At 44.8% G+C, this 19,516-nt stretch overlaps 1 protein-coding gene across 1 annotated transcript; it reads left to right on the top strand.

Moving 5' to 3' along the window:
* Positions 1-103: 103 nt before the first annotated feature.
* LOC310835697 (uncharacterized protein) lies at positions 104-19,316 on the top strand (the record flags this gene model as incomplete). Its single annotated transcript, XM_083720619.1, has 8 exons — positions 104-234; positions 1,034-1,155; positions 1,937-2,025; positions 4,279-4,394; positions 4,951-5,142; positions 10,522-10,726; positions 11,791-11,948; positions 19,241-19,316. The coding sequence occupies exons 3-8, from the start codon at positions 1,969-1,971 to the stop codon at positions 19,314-19,316; spliced, it is 804 nt and encodes a 267-aa protein (XP_083576745.1). The 5' UTR covers positions 104-234; positions 1,034-1,155; positions 1,937-1,968.
* Positions 19,317-19,516: the final 200 nt, after the last annotated feature.

Below are 19,516 nucleotides of genomic sequence, written 5' to 3'. Positions count from 1 at the left end.
AAAAAACAAAACCTACCGTCTGTTTAGCAGGAGCATCTTAGCTTAGCATTTGAAGCAGCCTTTGAGAAGGGAAATGGCCGTTTCCTCAGCCCACGAGCTTTGCGTACCTGTGCCGGCTGGGTGGCTGGGGCCGGTGTGCTTGCAAATGGGTGACAGGAACAAATCCCGGCTGTGTTAACGTTTTCTGCACATGTTCACCTTCCTCTGTCCCCGGCCTGCTTGGGTCTCACCAAGGTAGGCTCTGTGCCCGAGGTGAATGCGCTGGGAAGAATTTACGGGAAATGTTTCACGTTTTAAACAAATAAATCAGTGGGTATTCCTTTCATGCCTGCTGTCCTGCTCTTCCCATCCTGTTAAGCTAAATATTTGCACAGTAGTATTGGCGCAAATGTGGGGGTGGGCAGGGAGCTGAGCGAGGAACGAGTGCATTTCATTTGGGCGCTTGTATATTGCCATCAGCTGCGCTCTCTCTCTCCCCGTCTGTGTGTTTTTCTAAGCGAGGTCAAGACGAGTTTCGCAGTCCGAACGGTTCACTGCAATTCTCTACAGGATATCCTCGTTTTACTTTAATGGGGAGGAAATTAATGAAACATACAGGCCCTGGGGCTTTGAATACTATACATTAATATTATCCCAACTCATTGTGGTATGCACTCTGTCTCAGACTAAACTTTACACTGGACGGAGGAAGCTGTGATCAGATTCAGGTGCCTGTGAAATTTAAGTTGGGGGGCTGGGAAGTGTGGGAGGAGGAGGCATGGAATGGGGGGGAAGAGAAAAGCAGGACTTAAAGTTGTTTCCTTCCGTTTCAACTCTCATCAGTGTGAGAAGCAAGGAGGGCCGGTTGAGATCAAGTCAGTGCACAGCAAACAGGGACGTTTTGTTCCTTGCATAAGGGCCTTTGAGTACCAGATGCTTGGGGCAAACAATGGGGGGAGGGGGTGGCTTTAGAAAGGGATTCATCAAAATTAATGGAGAATGTGTCTATCAAGAGCTATTAGTTCTGATACCTAAGCAGAGCTTCCATTTGCAGGGGCAGTCTACCTCTGAATACCAGATGCTGGAAGACCAACAATATGGGAGGGCTGTTGCATTCATGCTAGGGACATCAGAGAACTTCATCAAAAATTCCTGCAATTCAGAAATTCGTCAAAGGTCAGGAATGGAAATCACACAAGCGAATACAAGCAATATTCACTAATGATGGTGTTTTTTTGTTTTGTTTACAAACATTATATAACTACATTAGTTGTTGGCATAATTGTTTTTGACATTGTTTTGAAACACATGGTATTAATCACGTAGATTTCGATTATAGTGGATAGTTAAACAAATAATGCAGGATTTCGGCAGAAGCCGAGCATAAGTCCCGTGGAGATGTCCTGGAAAGGCTGGTCAGGACAGGAAGGAGGGTGAGAGGAGCTCAAGGAGCTGGAGTCAAGATGATCCCGGGAAGGTACCTTGCAGGTTGTCTTGTCCCCAGGAGGTCTCAGAGTTGTCAAAGCTGGAGATTTTGGGCACAGAGACAGACCCCAGAGAGGAACCTAGTGGGTTGTTGGAATGGGGAGAAGCCCACTCAGGAGCTGCCAGATGCTCCCAATCAGCTCCCTTTCCCCCAAGAACCTCCTCTCCTTCTCTTGTAAATGAGTCTCCACCTGCAAGGGAGGTGTCAGAGCACAGGTCTGGTTCTGAGCCAGCACAGTCTCCTCCCCTGTTGCCTACAACACAAAGACACCACTATGATAAGACCGCTCAGACCCAACCCACTCAAAGAAGTGTCCAAATTTGCCCAGTCCAAATATGCTGTGCATGCCCCACTCCCAGGGGGCGTGTCAATCATTGTATCAATGTCTCAGCACGTCTAAGCCATGCAATACAACTGCTGCACCTTTACCCCTTGCAGAAGCAACAATCCAGATTTGATCTCTTCATTTAGCGAGAGCCAGGAGGAAGCTGAACTGCAGCAAAATGGAAACAGCGCAGATTGCAATAGACCCAGGACCAGATGGAAATTTCTGCCTCCTTGTAAGAAAGTAAAAACATAAGAAGAGCCTGCTGATCAGGTCTATCTTGTCCAGCATCCTGTTCTCACAGTGGCCAGAGGCCTGTGGAAAATCTACAGGCAGAACCTGAGCACAGCAGCAGTCTGCAAACCAGAATATCCCGATGACTGGTGTTCAGAGGCATAGTGCTCTGATACTGGAGGCAGAACATGGGCTTGGTGGCTAGCAGCTGTTGATAGCTTTGTCCTCCATTAATCTCTCTAATCCTCTTTTAAAGCCATCCAATATGGTGGCCATCACTGCCTCCTGTGGGAGCTCGTTCCATAGTTTAACTATGCACTGCATGAAGAAATATACAAGAGCATCCCTGTTTTCATTTGTGAAACAATTTCCTTTTTTATGCGTCTGTTGAAGGTGCAGGAGCTCTCTCCTTTCCTGCATCTGTTCTCCTTAGAGGGTATGCAGAGAAAACTTAAGATATTTGCAGAATGTCTATGGCATTTGTACAGCTGGGTTCCGCACAGCATAATAACAGAGGACATGGAAGAAGAGAAATGTGGTTCACCACATTTCCCCTCAAGAACGATTGTGGATTGATTCCTGGGGAAATGCGATATTCTCCCAACAGAAGTGCAGCCATGAGAAAACTTTTCTGGACCCCTCATAACAACAGGTCATTTATTGCATTAGAACAAGTAGATTGTGTAGCAAGGCCCTCAGGCACTTACCTGTTTGTTTAATATATTTGTATAATAGAATCTCTGATATGCAAGTTCTAGAGGCATGTGCCCAATCCTGTTCCTAGCTACTTATAAGTAATTCCGACTGTGTTCAGTGGAGCTTTCTCCCAGGGGGAAAAAGTGCCCAGTCAACCCCAACACATTATTGAGCAGGCCAATCCCATGCAGTGACCCACAGGCTCATGAAGATGGCCTGATGCAAAAGTGGACAGGGCTATTCCACCCTTAATAGAAGAGGGAATGTTGCACTTATGCCTCTACACAGTTATTAAAGGTGCAGAAGCTACACACAGGAGAATCTGGTGGGCTTCATTTCCAAAGCAAACTTATCTGATCCAATCCCCCAGGCCAATTTGTAAATTGGATCAGGGGTCCACCAGTGTCAGCACATTGCCAGATTCCTAGATTTCTTACGGATTTCCATTGTGAGTGGTCCAAGGGCTGCCTCTTTGACTCATTATTTGTTTTTTAAAACAATTACAGTCACCTAGCAAGTGACTAGCTAGCGCGTGGGGCTTCTGTCACCTTGTGCATTGAAAACCATTTAATCATATCCCTAGGAACGGCAGGAGTTGATGACATGCTGCTGTTCTCAGTAAGATATCTATAGAGCCAAGCTTTCCAAACTGTGTGTTGCGACCTCTTAGTGTGTTGGCTGCAGTGTGTTGCATGAATGCTCCCTACACTCCTTCCGAGGTTGGAAAGGAGTGAGTTTAACCTCCGGTTTGCTAGTAAAACTAAATTACTGTGTCACAAAATGGTGCATGTCTAAAAAAGTGTGTCACCAGCATGGAAAGTTTGGAAAGCTCTGGTATCGAGGGGAAAGGAAACATGGCTGCCCCCACAGAAACAGGACAGGATGTTTCTTCATTTGAGCCCCTTGCGAAACTGGGATGTAACGGATTTGAATGAAGCGTCCATCTCCAGAAGAGGGTCTGTCCTCTTCTCCATCTGTCCACTCTAATGTGAACTCAATGGGGAACAATCTTAAGTAACTGTAGATTGGATGTGCAATAACTTGAAAGAAAGTCACCCTGAGTTCATTGGGCTTTGCTCACCCATAGATGTGCATGGGATTGCGGCCTCACCCTCATTCATGGGCTGCCTCTCATATTACGATGTTGTGGCACAGAAGTGCTCCCAGAATTTATTTCTCTGACAAAAAAGAATTAGTAAGGGAAATATAAAGATTATTAATAAGCATTATGACCTCTGAGGAAGAGATTGTTATTCCTGAGCTGAGCAGCATAGCTAAGTCTTCCTATGGTTCCCCTCGCCCTATTTAATGGAAGAGGTGGTAACCATAGTCACCTCAGGTCACACAGGAAGTTAATTGGCAGCCTAAGATCTTACTAGGATTTCCATTTACTAGCTATTTAAAAACGTCATGTTTAAAGGTTGCTTCCATTTCTCTGACTAGAGATCTTCAGTGTATAACTGTATCAGGCCCAGACCTGGCAATAGTGCTTTCAGTAATTGTTTTCTTTATCTTCTCCCCCGCCGCCCACCCCCCTTGGTGGTGCAAACCGACTCAGATTACAGTATTTGGTACTATCCTTCCATCAAAAGGGAACAAAATCCTTCACGTTTTTGACTGGGAGTTAGAGGAAGAAAGCTTGTTTGGAGAAATCAAGAAGAAAGAAACTGAAAGGTCGCCATGGCTTCTCTCTCTCTCTCTCTCTCTCTCTCTCTCTCTCTCTCAGGAATTATTGCACCATTTCCCTCCTCTAACTCAAATGTTCAAATGCTGGACATTTTCTATAGGTCTAAGAAAAGCAAAGGAGGGAAAATCACTCCTGAATCATAAGGTTCCCTCCATTTGATTTTAAGCATTACTGATCTGTTTGCCTTGTGGAGAGGGGAGGGGGGAGCCCACAACTTGAATATTACCACATTTCACAAACTGAAGGCTCTGCCTTGGGATACAGGGACAATTTATTAGTGGAAATATCTTTAATTAATTTGTGCACAAGTTCGTGTTTTTCTTTAATTCTTCTCCCCAGGCTCTTGACCCATAGTAATGAAATCTGAGAGCCCTTTTCAGAAAATGACTTTCTCAGCATTTTTGTTCCTTTTAAAGTTAAGTGTATCACATAATGACCATGAAATGTTATCCTTTATTAGGAACACACTTTTCACTGAGAGTCTTCAAATAGACTTTATTACCAAGAGCTCTGCGCTAAGCTGCCATCCGCTTCCTTTGCCAGATTTGAAGAAGCCACTTCGTGTGTCCTAAAGCCTGTTGAGAGGATTTGCTGGACATCCCGGACGCCAACTCCGGGAAGTAATCAGGCAGCTCAGGGCTTCAGGGGCCCAGAGGCAGGCAGTGCAGTCAAGGTGTGCAGGCTGACTGAGGACACTGCTCTGCTGGTGCACAAGCCAGTGGTCAACAGTCACAGGTGCTTGAGATCACTGGACTGGTCTTCCACCAGCCAAATGAAGGCCAAGGAAGGTGCTCTATTAGTAGAGGTTAAGGGGATGCAACTAGGGTGCGCAGATGCAAAAGAGGGCAGGGAAACAACCCCTACCCCAGTTGTGTGGAAGAGGGAATTTCAGCAGCTTAATAATAATAATAATAATAATAATAATAATAATAATAATATAAATTTACTTATACTCCACCCATCTGGCTGTGTTGCCCCAGCACATATAAAAGAATAATAAAATGTCAAACATTTAAAAACTTCCCGATACAGGGCTGCCTTCAGATGCCTTCTAAAAGTTGTGTAGTACATTATCTGATGGGAGGGCGTTCCACAGGGCGGGTGCCACTACCGAGAAAGCCGTCTTCCCTCTAACTTCACTTCTTGCAGCGAGGTAACTGCCAGAAGGCCCTCAGTGCTGGACCTCAGTGTCTGGACTGAACAACTGGGGTGGAGACGCTCCTTCTGGTATAAAGGGCCAAGGCTGTTTAGGTCTTTAAAGGTCAGCACCAACACTTTGAATTGTGTTTGGAAATGTACTGAGAGCCAGTGTAAATCCTTTAGGACTGGTGTTATATGGTCCCGGTGGCCACTCCTAGTCACCAGCCTAAACAAAATTTGCTTGACTGATTAAAAAGGGGGGCGGATTGGTTGACTGATTGATTGAACAACATCTGCTAAAACTGCTTCTTCTGTGCAACAATTAAAAGGTACTGAAGCTGTGTCCTCTTTTGCATCTGGTCCTCCTGGCTGGGACAGTTTTAGGGTCATCTGTGTTGAAACTTACTTCACTTCTGCATATCATACATTCAAGATGAATGATTAGACGAAATACTCAGTTTTTCAACAACTTGAGCTAATCCCAAATACCAGTTAAGCAGGATTCAGAATTGTTAGACCATTGTCTCTAGTAGCGCACATCAGGGATAGCCAGATGTTGTTGGGCTCCAACTCTCATCAGCCTCAGCCAACCAAGGATGATGGTATTTGTACTCCAGCATCTGGAAGGCATCACATTGGTTACCCCTGATGTAGTTTTTTTCCCCACTGGCCTCTGTGTAGCTAGATTACTTCCTTTAAGGAGAATAGGGACTAGAGCTAATTTGAATTCTGTTTTTAGTTCTGTGGGGTGAGGGCTCCTAATGTAAACTTTCCCCAAGTGTTCTAGGCAAGTAAAATGAGCTTTGGTGGGTGGGTAACACCATCACAAGAGTAGATTTCTCCCCCCTAGCCTACACATGCTCCTTGAAACATGCAGGGATATTTTCTAAGCCTGGAAGGCACGTCTAAACTTTTTCTAACAAACGCATGGGGTGGGGTGGGTTGGAAAGAGAGCATGCTCTGCTACATGCTCTCACTGTACTTTGTTCAAATGCTGGAAAGGAGCTCCAAAACAGATTAGACAGAACCCTGAAAGATGGGTGTATCAGCGGCTATTCATTGTGATAGCCAAGCTTCGAGGCAACTTGCTCAGAAACAATATACTTGCAATCGCTACAGAGCAAACAACATTGGGGTAGTTATCTCTATCATACAGTACATTGTTTATGGACTTCCCATGTATGTCCAACTGGTTGCCGTTCATCTTATCTGAAGAACCCAGGGTTTCAGTGTTTATAGGCGATTAATCAGTTGGGTTCATCTATTAAAAAGATTTTAATTTGCTAAAGAAAAATAATGCTGTAAATGGCTTTTAAAAATGAAATGGACAAATTCATGGAGGATAGGGTTATCACTGGCTAGTAGCCATGATTATAGCTGTATGCGGCCTCCATGATCCGAGAAGCAGTATATGGCACTTGCTGGAAGCAAGAGCAGGAGAGGCCTTTGAACTTCATTGCCCTCCCTACTAGTGAGCTTACCAGAGGCAGCTAGACAGCCACTGTGAGAAGCAGGACCTTTCATCTGATCCAGCAGGATTCGCCTTTGGTTTTGTGCCTCAAATTAATCAGCCAGCAACCTTTTTTTTACATTTACTAATCCTTATGAAAACTGTTAATGGCAGGAACCACTTGCTTCACAGCATCCCTCTCTTATTTAAGTGCAATTTGGAAGAAAAGAAGGAAAGCAATTGGGTGTGAATGTGGGTGGGGACCAGAAACTTGCATTTCGTAAAAAGCTAAGCTGGAGTTTTGAGCCTGAGCATCACTCCATGTTTGCCTTGTCTTCCTTGTCAGATCACAGGCTGGGTGTGCAAACAATTTGTGTTGCTTTTGACAATCGACCACAGGATCATTGACTGCATGTGCTTTTCGTTTGGATGTTTCGTTCAGCAGCTGTTCTCATTGACATAACCCTGTTATGGCTGTCTGTGTTTCCGTTTGATTTGCTCTTGCCCAATGTTTTGTACCAGTCAGCTCTCCTTGCCAACTCCTCTCTCTCTCTCTCTCTCTCTCTCTCTCTCTCTCTCTCAACCTCCTACACCGTTCACCCCCAACTGCCACCCCTTGACCTATTTGTTATTTCAACCTCCAGGATTAAACTGGGACCCCAATTGTTATCAGGAAGATTCAGGAAGGTGGGTGAAAAAGGAAACATAATCTTATCTGAAAATAGAAAATATGATAAGGGCCCCCTATCTTGGAGCTGCAGTGTCCCTCGTGGTGGGGCTGCAGCAGTTCCTTTGAACGTAATCGCTGACACCATCTCTGCTAAATCACCTTTCACACAGCTCGAGCCTTTGATACAAAGGCCTCTGGCAAAATTAGAGCAGGATTCTATTAGACCCCACAGCAAAAAAGTATTTAATACTTTGCTGATCAGAATTATACTGGGGCAACCAACTATAATTGCTATAATGGGAGAGGGGGTTTGTAGGGGCAGCATCAAGGTGGAGGCGGTTTGCATGCCTACTTTCTAGATGTACAAAGTGTGGCAAGGGGGTGGTTTGGCAGCAAGCAGAAGAAAATTACGTGGGCTGGTGCATATAAAGGATACTTCAAAGTCTATCTCCCAGAACTGGGCAAAACTGTAACTGGAGTATAACCCATACGTAATCAGATTTTCTAACTTGCCATCTTTGGGGTGGACGTTTTTTTTTACTCCACTGTAAGTTATGTCACGTCTTTATTTTGTTTAATCTCAGTCAGAATGGATGTAATTGTCTTGTATCCACACAGATGCCAGCCCTTTTCACACTTCCCCCTGCCAATTTTGAAAAGTCAACAGTTTGGCAAGCTTAGAATCATAGAATTGTAGAGCTGGAAAGGACCACAAGGTTCATGCAGGGATCTTTTGCCCAGCTTGGACTTCTTCTGGAACACAATCTAGAACTATAAAGTGAATACATTTTGAGCAGGTTTTAGGACCAGAAGTGTTATATATAGGGAGTGTATTCCTGGAAGTATCATTGATTGGAAATACTGTAGGATGAAGCAGGCATGGGGGGGGGGGTCTGTGGCCTTTCAGCTGTTGTTGGACTACAGCTCCCATCATCCCTGACCATTGTCCACACTGGCTGGGGCATGTGGAATTGGAATGCAACAATGGCAGGGCGCGCGCGTGCACACACACATGCACGCACGCACACACATATACAAACACACGGTTTCCCAGTGCTTTATCTGTTTTTCTTTATAACATAATGCAGTAGATTCCATATTCCCATAGATCACCTGGTAACTAGGTGGAGATATGCTTCACTCATTTTGCCACTGTCTGTAAACTCAACAGGCAACTGCAGCCCATTATGACTCTGTGGCAAGTGTGTCTCTCTGGCACATGTGTTTTCAAATGTTTGACACATTCACAGTATACATTTGTTGGTGGAGCTGTACCCTGGTAATGTGTGAACTGGCCCTGCATTTTCTTTACAGCGCCAGACCAAAAACCAGCTGCAAGATGCAACAAATTATTAATGTGCAGATCTGAGCAAGTAAGCATGAGGACCGGGCTCTCAGGGGCTTTTTATATGCTAAGAACATGAGAAGCATATACTGTAAGAAGAGTCCTGCTAGCTCAGACCAGAGGTCCATTGAGTCCTGCATTCTGCTTCCAGCAGCAGCCACCCAAATGCCTCTGGTGTTAGGAGCAAGCCAGCAAGAAATCACATGGAGTAAGTGAACTCAACTCTTACTTAGAAGAAACAGGATCTGTTCAGGAGTGCCATGCCTAATGAGCACAGCAACTCCTCTTCAATAGATCTATGAGGCAGTTGTGGAGACTGAAGAGCTTTGCCTTCTCACAGCTACCTAAGCCTCCTTCTCTCCCAGGTCTTTGCCAAGCAATATGAGACTAAACTTGCCTTTGCTCCTGCCACTTCATGCCTCTCCTGGTCCTGGGAGACAAGCAGGGAGGGGAGCTTGTTGCAGCAGGAAAAGGAGACACCTGCGCCTCTTCACCAGCCTAACTCACCTCTGCCCTCCTGCTTCTGCTTCTGGACTTTTTTAGGCCACAGATTCTTCCTCCTTACTAAACCTGTTGCCTCTTCAGTTTCTGACACCTCCTTCTCCCAATCTCCTCCTTCTGACTACTCAGACCACCCCTTGGGGGTTGTTCAGCTGGTGCCTCCCAGCATTCCTCTGTGTCCAGCCAATCCATGACATCTGGTAAGTCCACAGGCATGACTTGAAGACAACAGGTTCCCCCCAATGTTTCTCCCCACCAGCCAGACTTAGTGCCATACTGCCTCTGAATCAAGCAGTTTCATGTAGCCATCATGGCTGATAGCTATTCATAGCCTTATCCCCCACGAATTTGTCAGATTGTCTTTTAACACCACCTGACTCATGGCTAGCGCCACATCCTGTGATGACAAATTCCATAAATGAACAACAGAGTGTCCAGTCACGGTTCCTAATTAAAGCCTCATTTTTAAAATGGCTGTTCTTCCTGCTCAATTTAACCCAAACTATTTTTGTGTCTTCTCGGAACAATTTTGTTGTGGAGAGATGAAGGCACTGCAATGGCATTATAGTATGTCATGCTAATTTCATTTTTGAAGCCAGAAGTATTGTTATTTTAAAACATTTATAGAGCTTTCAAATGCTTTTTTTTCTTCAATTCATCCTCGCAACAGCTTTGTGCAGTGAAAGCACAGAGCTTCATCCTCATTAGGTACACAAACTGAAGCCTACTTCTGCAGACAGATCTCCTTTGTTGGAATGGGATGGTGTGGGGAGAATCTTTGCAAGGGGGGAACCCCCAAATTTCAGGTGCTTTAAATATATTGTTAGAGAACTGCAGTTGCTTTGAATTCATCTCGCCTAAAAGGTCCATTAGAAGTCACTATTTTGGCTTCAACAGGCAGCTAGTATAGACCTTGCCTGTCTAGTATAGACCTTTCAAAGGGTGGAGTGCACTCAGTTCTTATATAGAAAATTTGCAGCACCTATGGCTTTTGTTTCCGTTCTATAGTTTCCTGTTGCTGCAAAGACACTCTTTCTGTTTTCTTCTTAAGGGTCAATGGAAACCATTGTTCAGGAGCGCAATATACAAGAGGGACATCATCCAGTTAAGTGCAATCTATTCTCGAAAGTTACCCTCCTGTGAACCCACTTTGGTCTTTCTCTGGTGTGGCCAACCCACTGTCCAGAATCCCTTACATCTCCTCCGTAAACAGGTAAGAGGAGATCCATGGAAGTTGTGCCTGTGCATTGTCAGCGTTGTAGGAATTAGAAACTCTGAGTCAGGTAGCCATTGAGAAGAAATAGCTCTAAATGTTCATGCATTGTTCATAGCGTTTCTTCATGCATTGGATTGGATACACTGGATTTTTTTCACCTTTGATCAATGGCAACTCAATGGCAACTCAATGTGTCAACTGCCTTCATTGAACACCATAATATTTGAGCTGATCTGAAGCAATGTGAAAGTGATGCTTGCTCTATAGTGGTTTAACGCATGATCACCCATTTACACATGCAGGTTATCGCTTGCTGAACATGCATGTGTAAACCAACCCACAAAGCATATGTGTATTTTGTAGTTTGGATATCCAAATCAGAGTGCATAAAGAAATCTCTTCAGAACCAGCTCTAATTCCGAGTTCAGTCTCCTCCTGTAGTTTCAAATAAGAAACTGTCGTTGTCTGATGGTAATTTTCGTTACTGCTGTTAGTGAAGACTGGTGTCAGGAATCCCTGGAACTGTGAAGCCTGACATTTTAAAACTCCCGTATAGTTAGCTGGAATAGCAGATTCCATATCATGATGCCTTGCCAGTCACATGCCAAACCAGCATCCCTTGGTCTCCACATTGCTGTCAGGTAGGAGCAGCCTTTCTCCTATTTCTCACCTTATGGAAGGAACTGCTGGTGTTAATTGCCTCTTCCTCCAACATTCCCTGCCTACAGGGGACCCTCCACATTGGTCATTTGCCCTTCTGTCAATCAAGATCATTTCAATTAAACAGCATCATCCTTCCATTGCTTTGTCACACATCTTTCAATTATCTCCAGAGGCTACTGATGCCAAAGTGACCCTAGGCAGAAGTCTGCTGCAACAAAGTGATGCACCTAAAATGTCTAGACTGCAAAGAATAGAAATACAGATTCAGTGTTCTGAATTTCTCAATATGAAACCTCCTGGATGAGTCCTTAGTCAATGCTGGTGAGGTCTGAACACCTTGTTAGATTGATCATGTGTAGGTTCATGCATGCCTTCACATGTTATTTGTGTGATTGCAGTATCATGTGCAGACTTCCTGGTGTGAAATTGCCATGGCAGTTCAAACACTGCCAATGGACCTTTTCTATTTCCACCATTCAACTGAAATGCAAGCCTTGCCAACGACGTCAGTTCACATATTCACCATGAGTCATCAAGCGATGAGCCATCAAGTCAGGTACATGCATTTGTGAATCAGCCCTAAAGTAGTTCAATGCGACAGAATTTGAGGAACCTCCTAATGTGGCACCTCTGGAACCCAGGCACCGAGAACCCAGGGAATTTCACTAGAAGCTGCATGGCATGTTGACTCACGAAGCCTGAAATGCAAATCCACACAAAATGATTCAGAGTAAACAAGGGGAAATAAAATCCTGCCTTGGAACAACATTAGTAGCAAAGGAGGGAGAACTTCTGAATTTATTTTACACCTCCCCCCCCCCCCCGATAGGATCCTTTTCATGTTAGGATGAGAGTGGAACAAGTGAGTCTTGAAACACAGGCTCCGCTTCCGCTGCCCAGTCTCCCACCCTACAGGCGCTCTCTGCACGATGCTTCTTACCAGAGGGGATCGCAGGGCGGTTGCTCAGCCAGTAACCTTCGTCTGCTTCCTGCCGAGCTTTCTCTCAAATTATTTTTTTATCAAAAAGGCCCAGAAATTTGATAGGAGAGATGAGGAGATGGGCAACTACCAGGAAGGATAATAAAGAAGAACTGTCACTTCTCTAGCGGGAGCTTTGTTGGGCCTGCTGGTTTCTGCGATAAAGACACAGCAGCTGTTTTGGGTTCTATATCAAAAGGTTGATTGGGCTGCTTGATTATATACGAAGCATAGATTTTGAAGCTCAGCTTAGCATTCCCCGAAAGCGAATCAGTTGCGGGGTAGGAGCTTGACATGTTTGTTACAATCACCACAGAGCTTTGCTGAGCTGGTTGTGGCTCGAGGGGCGTTTGGAAGTACTTTGGGTTTGGTTTATTAAAAGCAACGTTGGATTGAAAGAGCTGATTTCATAACATTACTAAGGATTAATATTTTGATTACTCAAGGCTTTTGAGGCAACGTTTCAGTTTACCCTTTCATCACCCCGTGCTGCTGATTTAGAAAGAAAACAGGGGAAGGATACATGTAACCGCCTATCGTGTTGGGCTGCTGGCACGACAGTTTCCTTTTCTTCAGGGCTGTAGTTCGATGGCAGGGCATCTGCCTTGCATGCAGAAAGTCCCATGTTTATTCCCTGGCATCTCCCAGTAGGGCTGGGAATGTCTCCTGTCTGAAACCTTGGAGAGTCACTGGCAGTCAGGGCACACAATACTGAGCTCAATGGCCTGCCTCAGTATAAGGCAACTTCCAATGCTCCTGTGTTTCGACTGCTTCACACAACCAGGGGGTGAGGTGGTTTGTTGTTGTTATTGTTTAATAGCCAAACTCCATTACGTGAAACAGTCCAGCACTTAAAAGTGGAATGCCATCTGTGATGATGTCTGAATGGAACTCGGTTGCCAATAGCTGAACACATGAGGGCTGCTCACGTCTGTGGAGAGGTGGGATGAGTAAGGTCAGGTATCCCCAAACTCGGCCCTCCAGCTGTTTTGGGACTACAACTCCCATCATCCCTAGCTAACAGGACCAGTGGTCGGGGGTGATGGGAACTGTAGTCCCAAAACAGCTGGAGGGCCGAGTTTGGGGATGCCTGAGTAAGGCCATGCCTACCAAGCCCTGCTGTTGGTGTGGCTTCGCTCTCAAAGCCCACACCCCTGCCGCTCTGCCCCTGGTGCCCACGCCCCTGACAACTACATGCCTGTTGTCTCCACCCTGAGGTGTGGGCATCAGCACAGCAACAGTAAGGAAAGGAAAGCTGTACCTATATAAGTTTTCCATCCAGCTAGGAATCTTGAGCTTAAGCATTTAGCATTTAGCTGAATGTGTTTATGTTAGGGGGCTGGGTCACTGGGTCATAGAATCATAGAACTGCAGAGTTGAAAGGCTCGGGGGGGGGGGTTCATCTAGACCAACCCCCTGCAATGCAGGAATCTCAGTTAAAGCATCCAAGACAGATGGCCATCCAACCTCTGCTTGAACACCTCCCAGGAAGGAGAGCCCACAATCTCCCGAGGGAGACAATTCTGCTGTCGAACAGCTCTTACTGTCAGAAAGTTCTTCCTGGTGTTTAGTTGGAATCTCCTTTCTTATAACACAAAGACATTGGTTCGAGTCCTACCCTCCAGAGCAAGAGAAAACAAGCTTGCTCCATCTTCCATGTGATAACCCTTAAGATATTTGAAGACAGCTGTCTATCTTGGGTGTGCAGTTGTCATGGGCAAGGGGTTTCCTTTATTCACCATCCTGCTCTCCCGTAGATGCATGGAGGGTAATAAATGATAAATCATCTACATGTGATCAGAAACCAAGAGTTCTGTTCAAGTGTTGTAGTCTTATGTTGATAGCTAAGGGGTGGATCCTGACACCATAATTCTACCTCCTGTCTAGATGCATTCAGTCTACCTAGAATGAATGCCAGAGTGGGGGGAGGCTTCAGCTGGTTCCCCCTCTTTTTTCTACTAAGAAGCTTCCCCCACCCCCAAACATAGTTTTACTGAAGTTTTCAATTCAGGAAAGAGTAACATGCATGGCAACATGCCATTCAAACAGGCAAAAATGATCCTTTAGTAAGTTGTGGCACATATAAAGAATAACTTTCTCTCTATACATACACAATGAAACAGAATGGAGTATACATGCGTTTGCAAAAGCAATTACAGTAAGCAAATCATTTGAATTAAGAAAGTAATAGAAGGTGTTTCAGTAGCAAACAAACACAAGATGATGCTATGAAGGGTACATTAAATAATCAAACAGGATAAAGACAATACAGAATAGAACAATTAGCCACAAAGAGCTCTCCACAAAGGCTTTGGTTATTAAGTCAGTGCTTTTGTGTGCCTACTCTTCGCCAGACTTGCTCTGAGGAAGCTGTCCAAGGAAGTCATTCCTGCAATGGGGCTAGATGGATCCAACCCTCCAAGTTGGTAGGCTGATAGATTTCTTGGTCTTAAAAACCTGCATGTAAATACATTATTGTGATCCCTGCCTCTGAGAGAGCCTAACTGCTTCCAGGGGGGAGAATTGCAAAGAAAATTGATTTATTTTTTAAAACATTATTTATTTAAAAAGGTATGCATTGCCTTTTAGGGAAATTTGTCCCTACAAAGCTTACGGTCTCCAACAAAAAAAACTCTACCTGACTATAAAAATGCAAACTACAGCGCGAGAACAATAAACCTGCATCAAAAGTGAAGTACAAAAATAGAACATGAAACATAATGAAGAGCATAAAAGGGTAGGAAAACATAAAAAACCTAACAAGAATTTAAAACTGCGGAAGTAAAATGCCTTCATTGTCTTCATAATGCCAGCCAGTTTGTCTGCTGGCTTCTGTGTCTTCTGGAGGATAAACCAGACTGAGTGGAGTGAGGAGGTGCCACACTCAGGTGGTGGATGAGGAAAGGCAGCAGATCAGCCCCCCAGTCAGCCATTCAGCATTATTTAACACTCTGGAATACTGTCAGCTCTTTGCAACTGCAGCATGAGAACACTGGAAGAGCTCATTGGATTCAGGCCAATATCCCATCTTGTCCAGCATCCTGTTCTTACCATGACCAACCAAATGCCTGTAGGAGCACCACAAGCTGGACAAAGGCACTCTCCCTTCCTGGGGTTTCCAGCAACTGGTGTTCAGAAGGGTCCCCCCCCCCCTTCTGACACCATTTTGAGCGTGGTGGTTGCCTGCACTGCTGCCATTTTGCCCTTGGCAAATACTATTTAAAGTTCAATACAACCAAAACCATTAGGGTTACATACAACCTTAAAAGTTACATAGCACTTGCTGCTACTGTAGGAAAGCAAGCACTCTTTGAAGCCTCCTCGCATGCAAATACTTTGCTCTGAAGAACTGATGTGGTAGGGGGACAAAGTCCTTCGATCCGCTTTGATTCCGCAAACTTAAAGTTTACTCCAGCCGCTGTGGTAAGTCAGGGAGATCTGTCAAAGTGGAAGGAAGAGACGCCCGAGGGAAAAACGTGTCCCTGGTCAGTGCCAAAATGCTTCTGCAAAATTCAGCAGCCTGTTGACAGAGCAGCCATTGTAGTGCAGCCCTTGGAGGGTTATGGAATCTAGTTGGCTTCCCGAATCCCCTGGGGCTGGATGCAAGAAACTCAAAGAAGTTTTCCCTTTGCTGCTGCCATTTCATTTTTTCCCAGCCCAAGGCAAAAGATTGGGGGAAAGCAAGAAAAAACCCAACAACAACCCAAAAACGCTGGCTGATTTGAAGTTCACTCAGTGCTGCACATTCCCATTGTTCCCTTCTTTCTCTACCAATTGTTTACATTTAAGCCCCAGATGTTGCTGTGCGTGCATTTTTACTTGCCAAATGCACCGCATTGCAGGGTTTGCAGTCTTTAAAGAAAGAGTTAAGTGATCACTCTTCTCCCCCAAGTCTGTAGAAGAGGAGAGTTTGGAGGAGAAGGGCAAACATATTGCAAGTGATACAGGAGGAGGTTCAGCATGGAAGGGCCCGGATACTGTAAGCATAAAGACACTTTGAGAATGCAACCTGCTTGTTTGTGTGTGGCTGAAAATGCTTGACCACGCCCTGGATGATTAAACGTTACAGGTATTCTGATTCAATGCAGCCACGTATTTTGATATGTACTCTGCTACTGGTGGATTTCAATAGAAATGCTAACCCAAATTCACTTTGTTCCTTTTAGATAGTCATCATGAGATGTGGGGGGAGCAGGGTGGTTTGGGGAAAGAATCAATGGGACCAGATGCTTTTTTGAATAAGATTCGAAACTTCAATTATCCAATTAAAAAGGTCTTGGCTAGCAAGGCTGGGAAAGCCTGAGGCCTCAGAAAGCCACCGCCAGAGTAGACGTTACCAGCTTAGATGGATCAGTGGTCTCACTCAATATAAAGAATCTCAGATGAATGCATCCTGCCCCACTAGTGCTCATTTAAAAACCCGGGTGTCCCTGTCTTCTGACACACATGCTGTCTCTTGAACTCTGAAACCATCTATGTTATGTAAAAGATGCCTTCTTTCCAGTTTGTTCCTTTGGTGCTGATGTTGTTTCTTTCTCCATGTCTAGAGAAGAGAGGAGGGGGCTTTGCAGCTTCTAGCCTGAGATGCCTAAAACCACAAAGCGCTCCTTTGAAGTTCAACTCCCTCCTGAAGTTTCTCCCCCTCTTGCTTGTGAAATGCAGATTTTTTGTGCATGTTAAACAAATGACCGCCTTGAGCCAAAGGCTTTTTTAATGGAAGGTATGTGCTGAACTGACTCCTTCCAAAACCACTCTTTTACTTTATTTTAATAGCAATGTCATGTGTAATGGTTTCTCTGAGCCTTGTTGTCATAGCTTCTGAACCACCCTGCTTAATTCTTGCTCGGTACGTTTGAACATAAAATTTGCTTATCATTCCAGGGCATGTGAACAACGGCAAATAACAGGGTGTAATTACCGTGTTTGTTAAACAGGATCCATTTGAAGCTATTGAGAGATGTTTCTTCTCCTTTTCCTTTCCCCTCATGTGGCTTTTAGGGCTCATCCATGCTTACCTTCGCCCCAGCTCTTTCCAGACACAGGTCTGCACTTTAAAACTCAGTGACCAAGTGCTCAATGACATGGAGCTTTAAAGCATGAACATTGGCGTGTCCACCTCTGAAGGGGAACTGCCTCCCTTGTGCATGAGGTTTCCACTGCAAGCACAAGCACCAGCTCATCCTCTTCCCCGAGCTCAGTGGCGGCGGCGTTTGGGGTGGGGGGAACGTGACGTTCTGGGATCATATCAGAATCCAGGATGGCTTCTGTAATTCTTGGAACATCCCAGGAAAACCAGGACACTTGAAGGGTATGCGGGTTCCATAGTCTCTAGGTAGGGATGGCAAAGACTTCTTTCTGGAAAACCTGGGAAGCCACAGCTAGGTAGGGCAGATAATACCAAGCTGGATTTGACTATTTTTCTGACTCGGTATACGGCAGCTTGCTGTGTTCCCACAGGCTTACAGAACTAGGCTTAAGTCGCATTTGGCAATTTGAGCAATTAAGGATGTGACCCTGTAGCGCTTCCCGGGAAGTACGCTCCACTGAGCTCAAGAGGCCTTACTCTGTGACTGTGCTCTTTGATGTATAGATAGAGGAAGATGAGATACGGATATTAAAGGTTCATCCTTGACAGGAGAGTTGAATGCAACGCCTACGCTGCTGTGGCCTGTTGTGCTCTGTGTGTTGTGTAACTTAGATGCCAGATGCAGGCTCTCCCTGTAATTACTCATTTAAGCGAGAGTGGTATCAAGTGACTTTGCTGACAGCCTTGGAGCTGCTGACCTTAATGTATTTTAAAAGTTTATCGGATACTGAACCTCAGCTAACCCGTGGCTGGATCTGGCATAATAATTTCCATAATCCCCAATTCATTATCTTAAGAGGGAACGTATTGTTTTCCTAATTAAGTCCATGCACACGCTCCGCTTCTTCCCATGCAAATACACTGTTGCACAAACTAATTAAAGAGAATATACAGCTATAAGGACTCGAGCTGTCTTTTATGTAAGCTCTTTAAATGGTCGAAAATCTCTTCCTCCTGTTCCTGGCAAATAATAATATAAAAACTTGCAACGAAACAATGAAGCCATCTTGTTGGCCGGCTTGTTCAGAATCAAGGCTTTGTTGCTTGCCTAAGTTTTGAAGCCCCATCTGAGATCAACATCCATTTGTACTAAGTGTTGTTTTCTGTGCAGAAAAAAGGTTGTGTGTGTCTGGTGTTTGTTGACCTGACCTGCCTACCTTACAGGGTTGCTGCTAGGATTACTTAGATAATGTATTTGAACACTCTAAAGCTCTATATGATTTTACCTTTCGAAAATTTGCTCTGTATTTCTAGATGGTGTTTTAACACGTGCTTTGAAATCTTTTCAGCTCTGATTGTATGTTTGGGTTTATTGCTCTGTTGTTATATAATTATTTATTATAGTGATGGCTTTATTATATGCCCCCCCCCCGGTTTGTGATCTGCTCTGGATGCCCTTTAGAGTAAGAAAATAGGAAGAGTCAAGTCTCACTAGTTGTGTATCTGTTTTGCATCCCAGATTCTATCCTGCCTCAAACCCTGGAGAGCAGCTGCCAGTCACTGCAGACTATACTAAGCTAGAGAGACCAATATTCTGTCTTAAACCATTCCTAGGTAAAAAGTTTATGATTCTCTTACAGGTCTTTTTCCTGCTTCTGCCAGTATATGACCAAGGGCAACCAACAACAAAAATAAGGGCTAGCAGATTGTGTTTACTTAGATGCCAGAATTGTAGGTCTGTTGTGACTGGCCCTAGACATAGGTAAAAAAAAAAGTAAATGACCCCCGGACGGTTAGGTCAAGTCAAAGGTGACTATGGGGTGTGGCGCTCATCTCGTTTCAGGCTGAGGGAGCCAGTGTTTGTCCACGACAGCTTTCTGGGTCATGTGGGCAGCTTCTGGTGCAACGGGACACCGTGACGGAAGCCAGAGAGCATGGAAACGCCATTTACCTTCCCGCTGCAGTGGTACCTATTTATCTACTTGCACTGGTGTGCTTTCAAACTGCTAGGTTGGCGGAAGCTGGGACAGAGCAAAGGGAGCTCACCCCATCATGCGGATTCGAACTGCCAACCTTCCAATCAGCAAGCCCAAGAGGCTCAATGGTTTAGACCACAGTG

This window comes from Podarcis gaigeae, assembly GCF_964106915.1.
Source record: "Podarcis gaigeae genome assembly, chromosome: 2".
NCBI lineage: Eukaryota > Metazoa > Chordata > Lepidosauria > Squamata > Lacertidae > Podarcis > Podarcis gaigeae.
The sequence above is the reverse complement of the archived record's forward strand: the minus strand, read 5'-3'. Positions and strand labels throughout refer to the sequence as shown.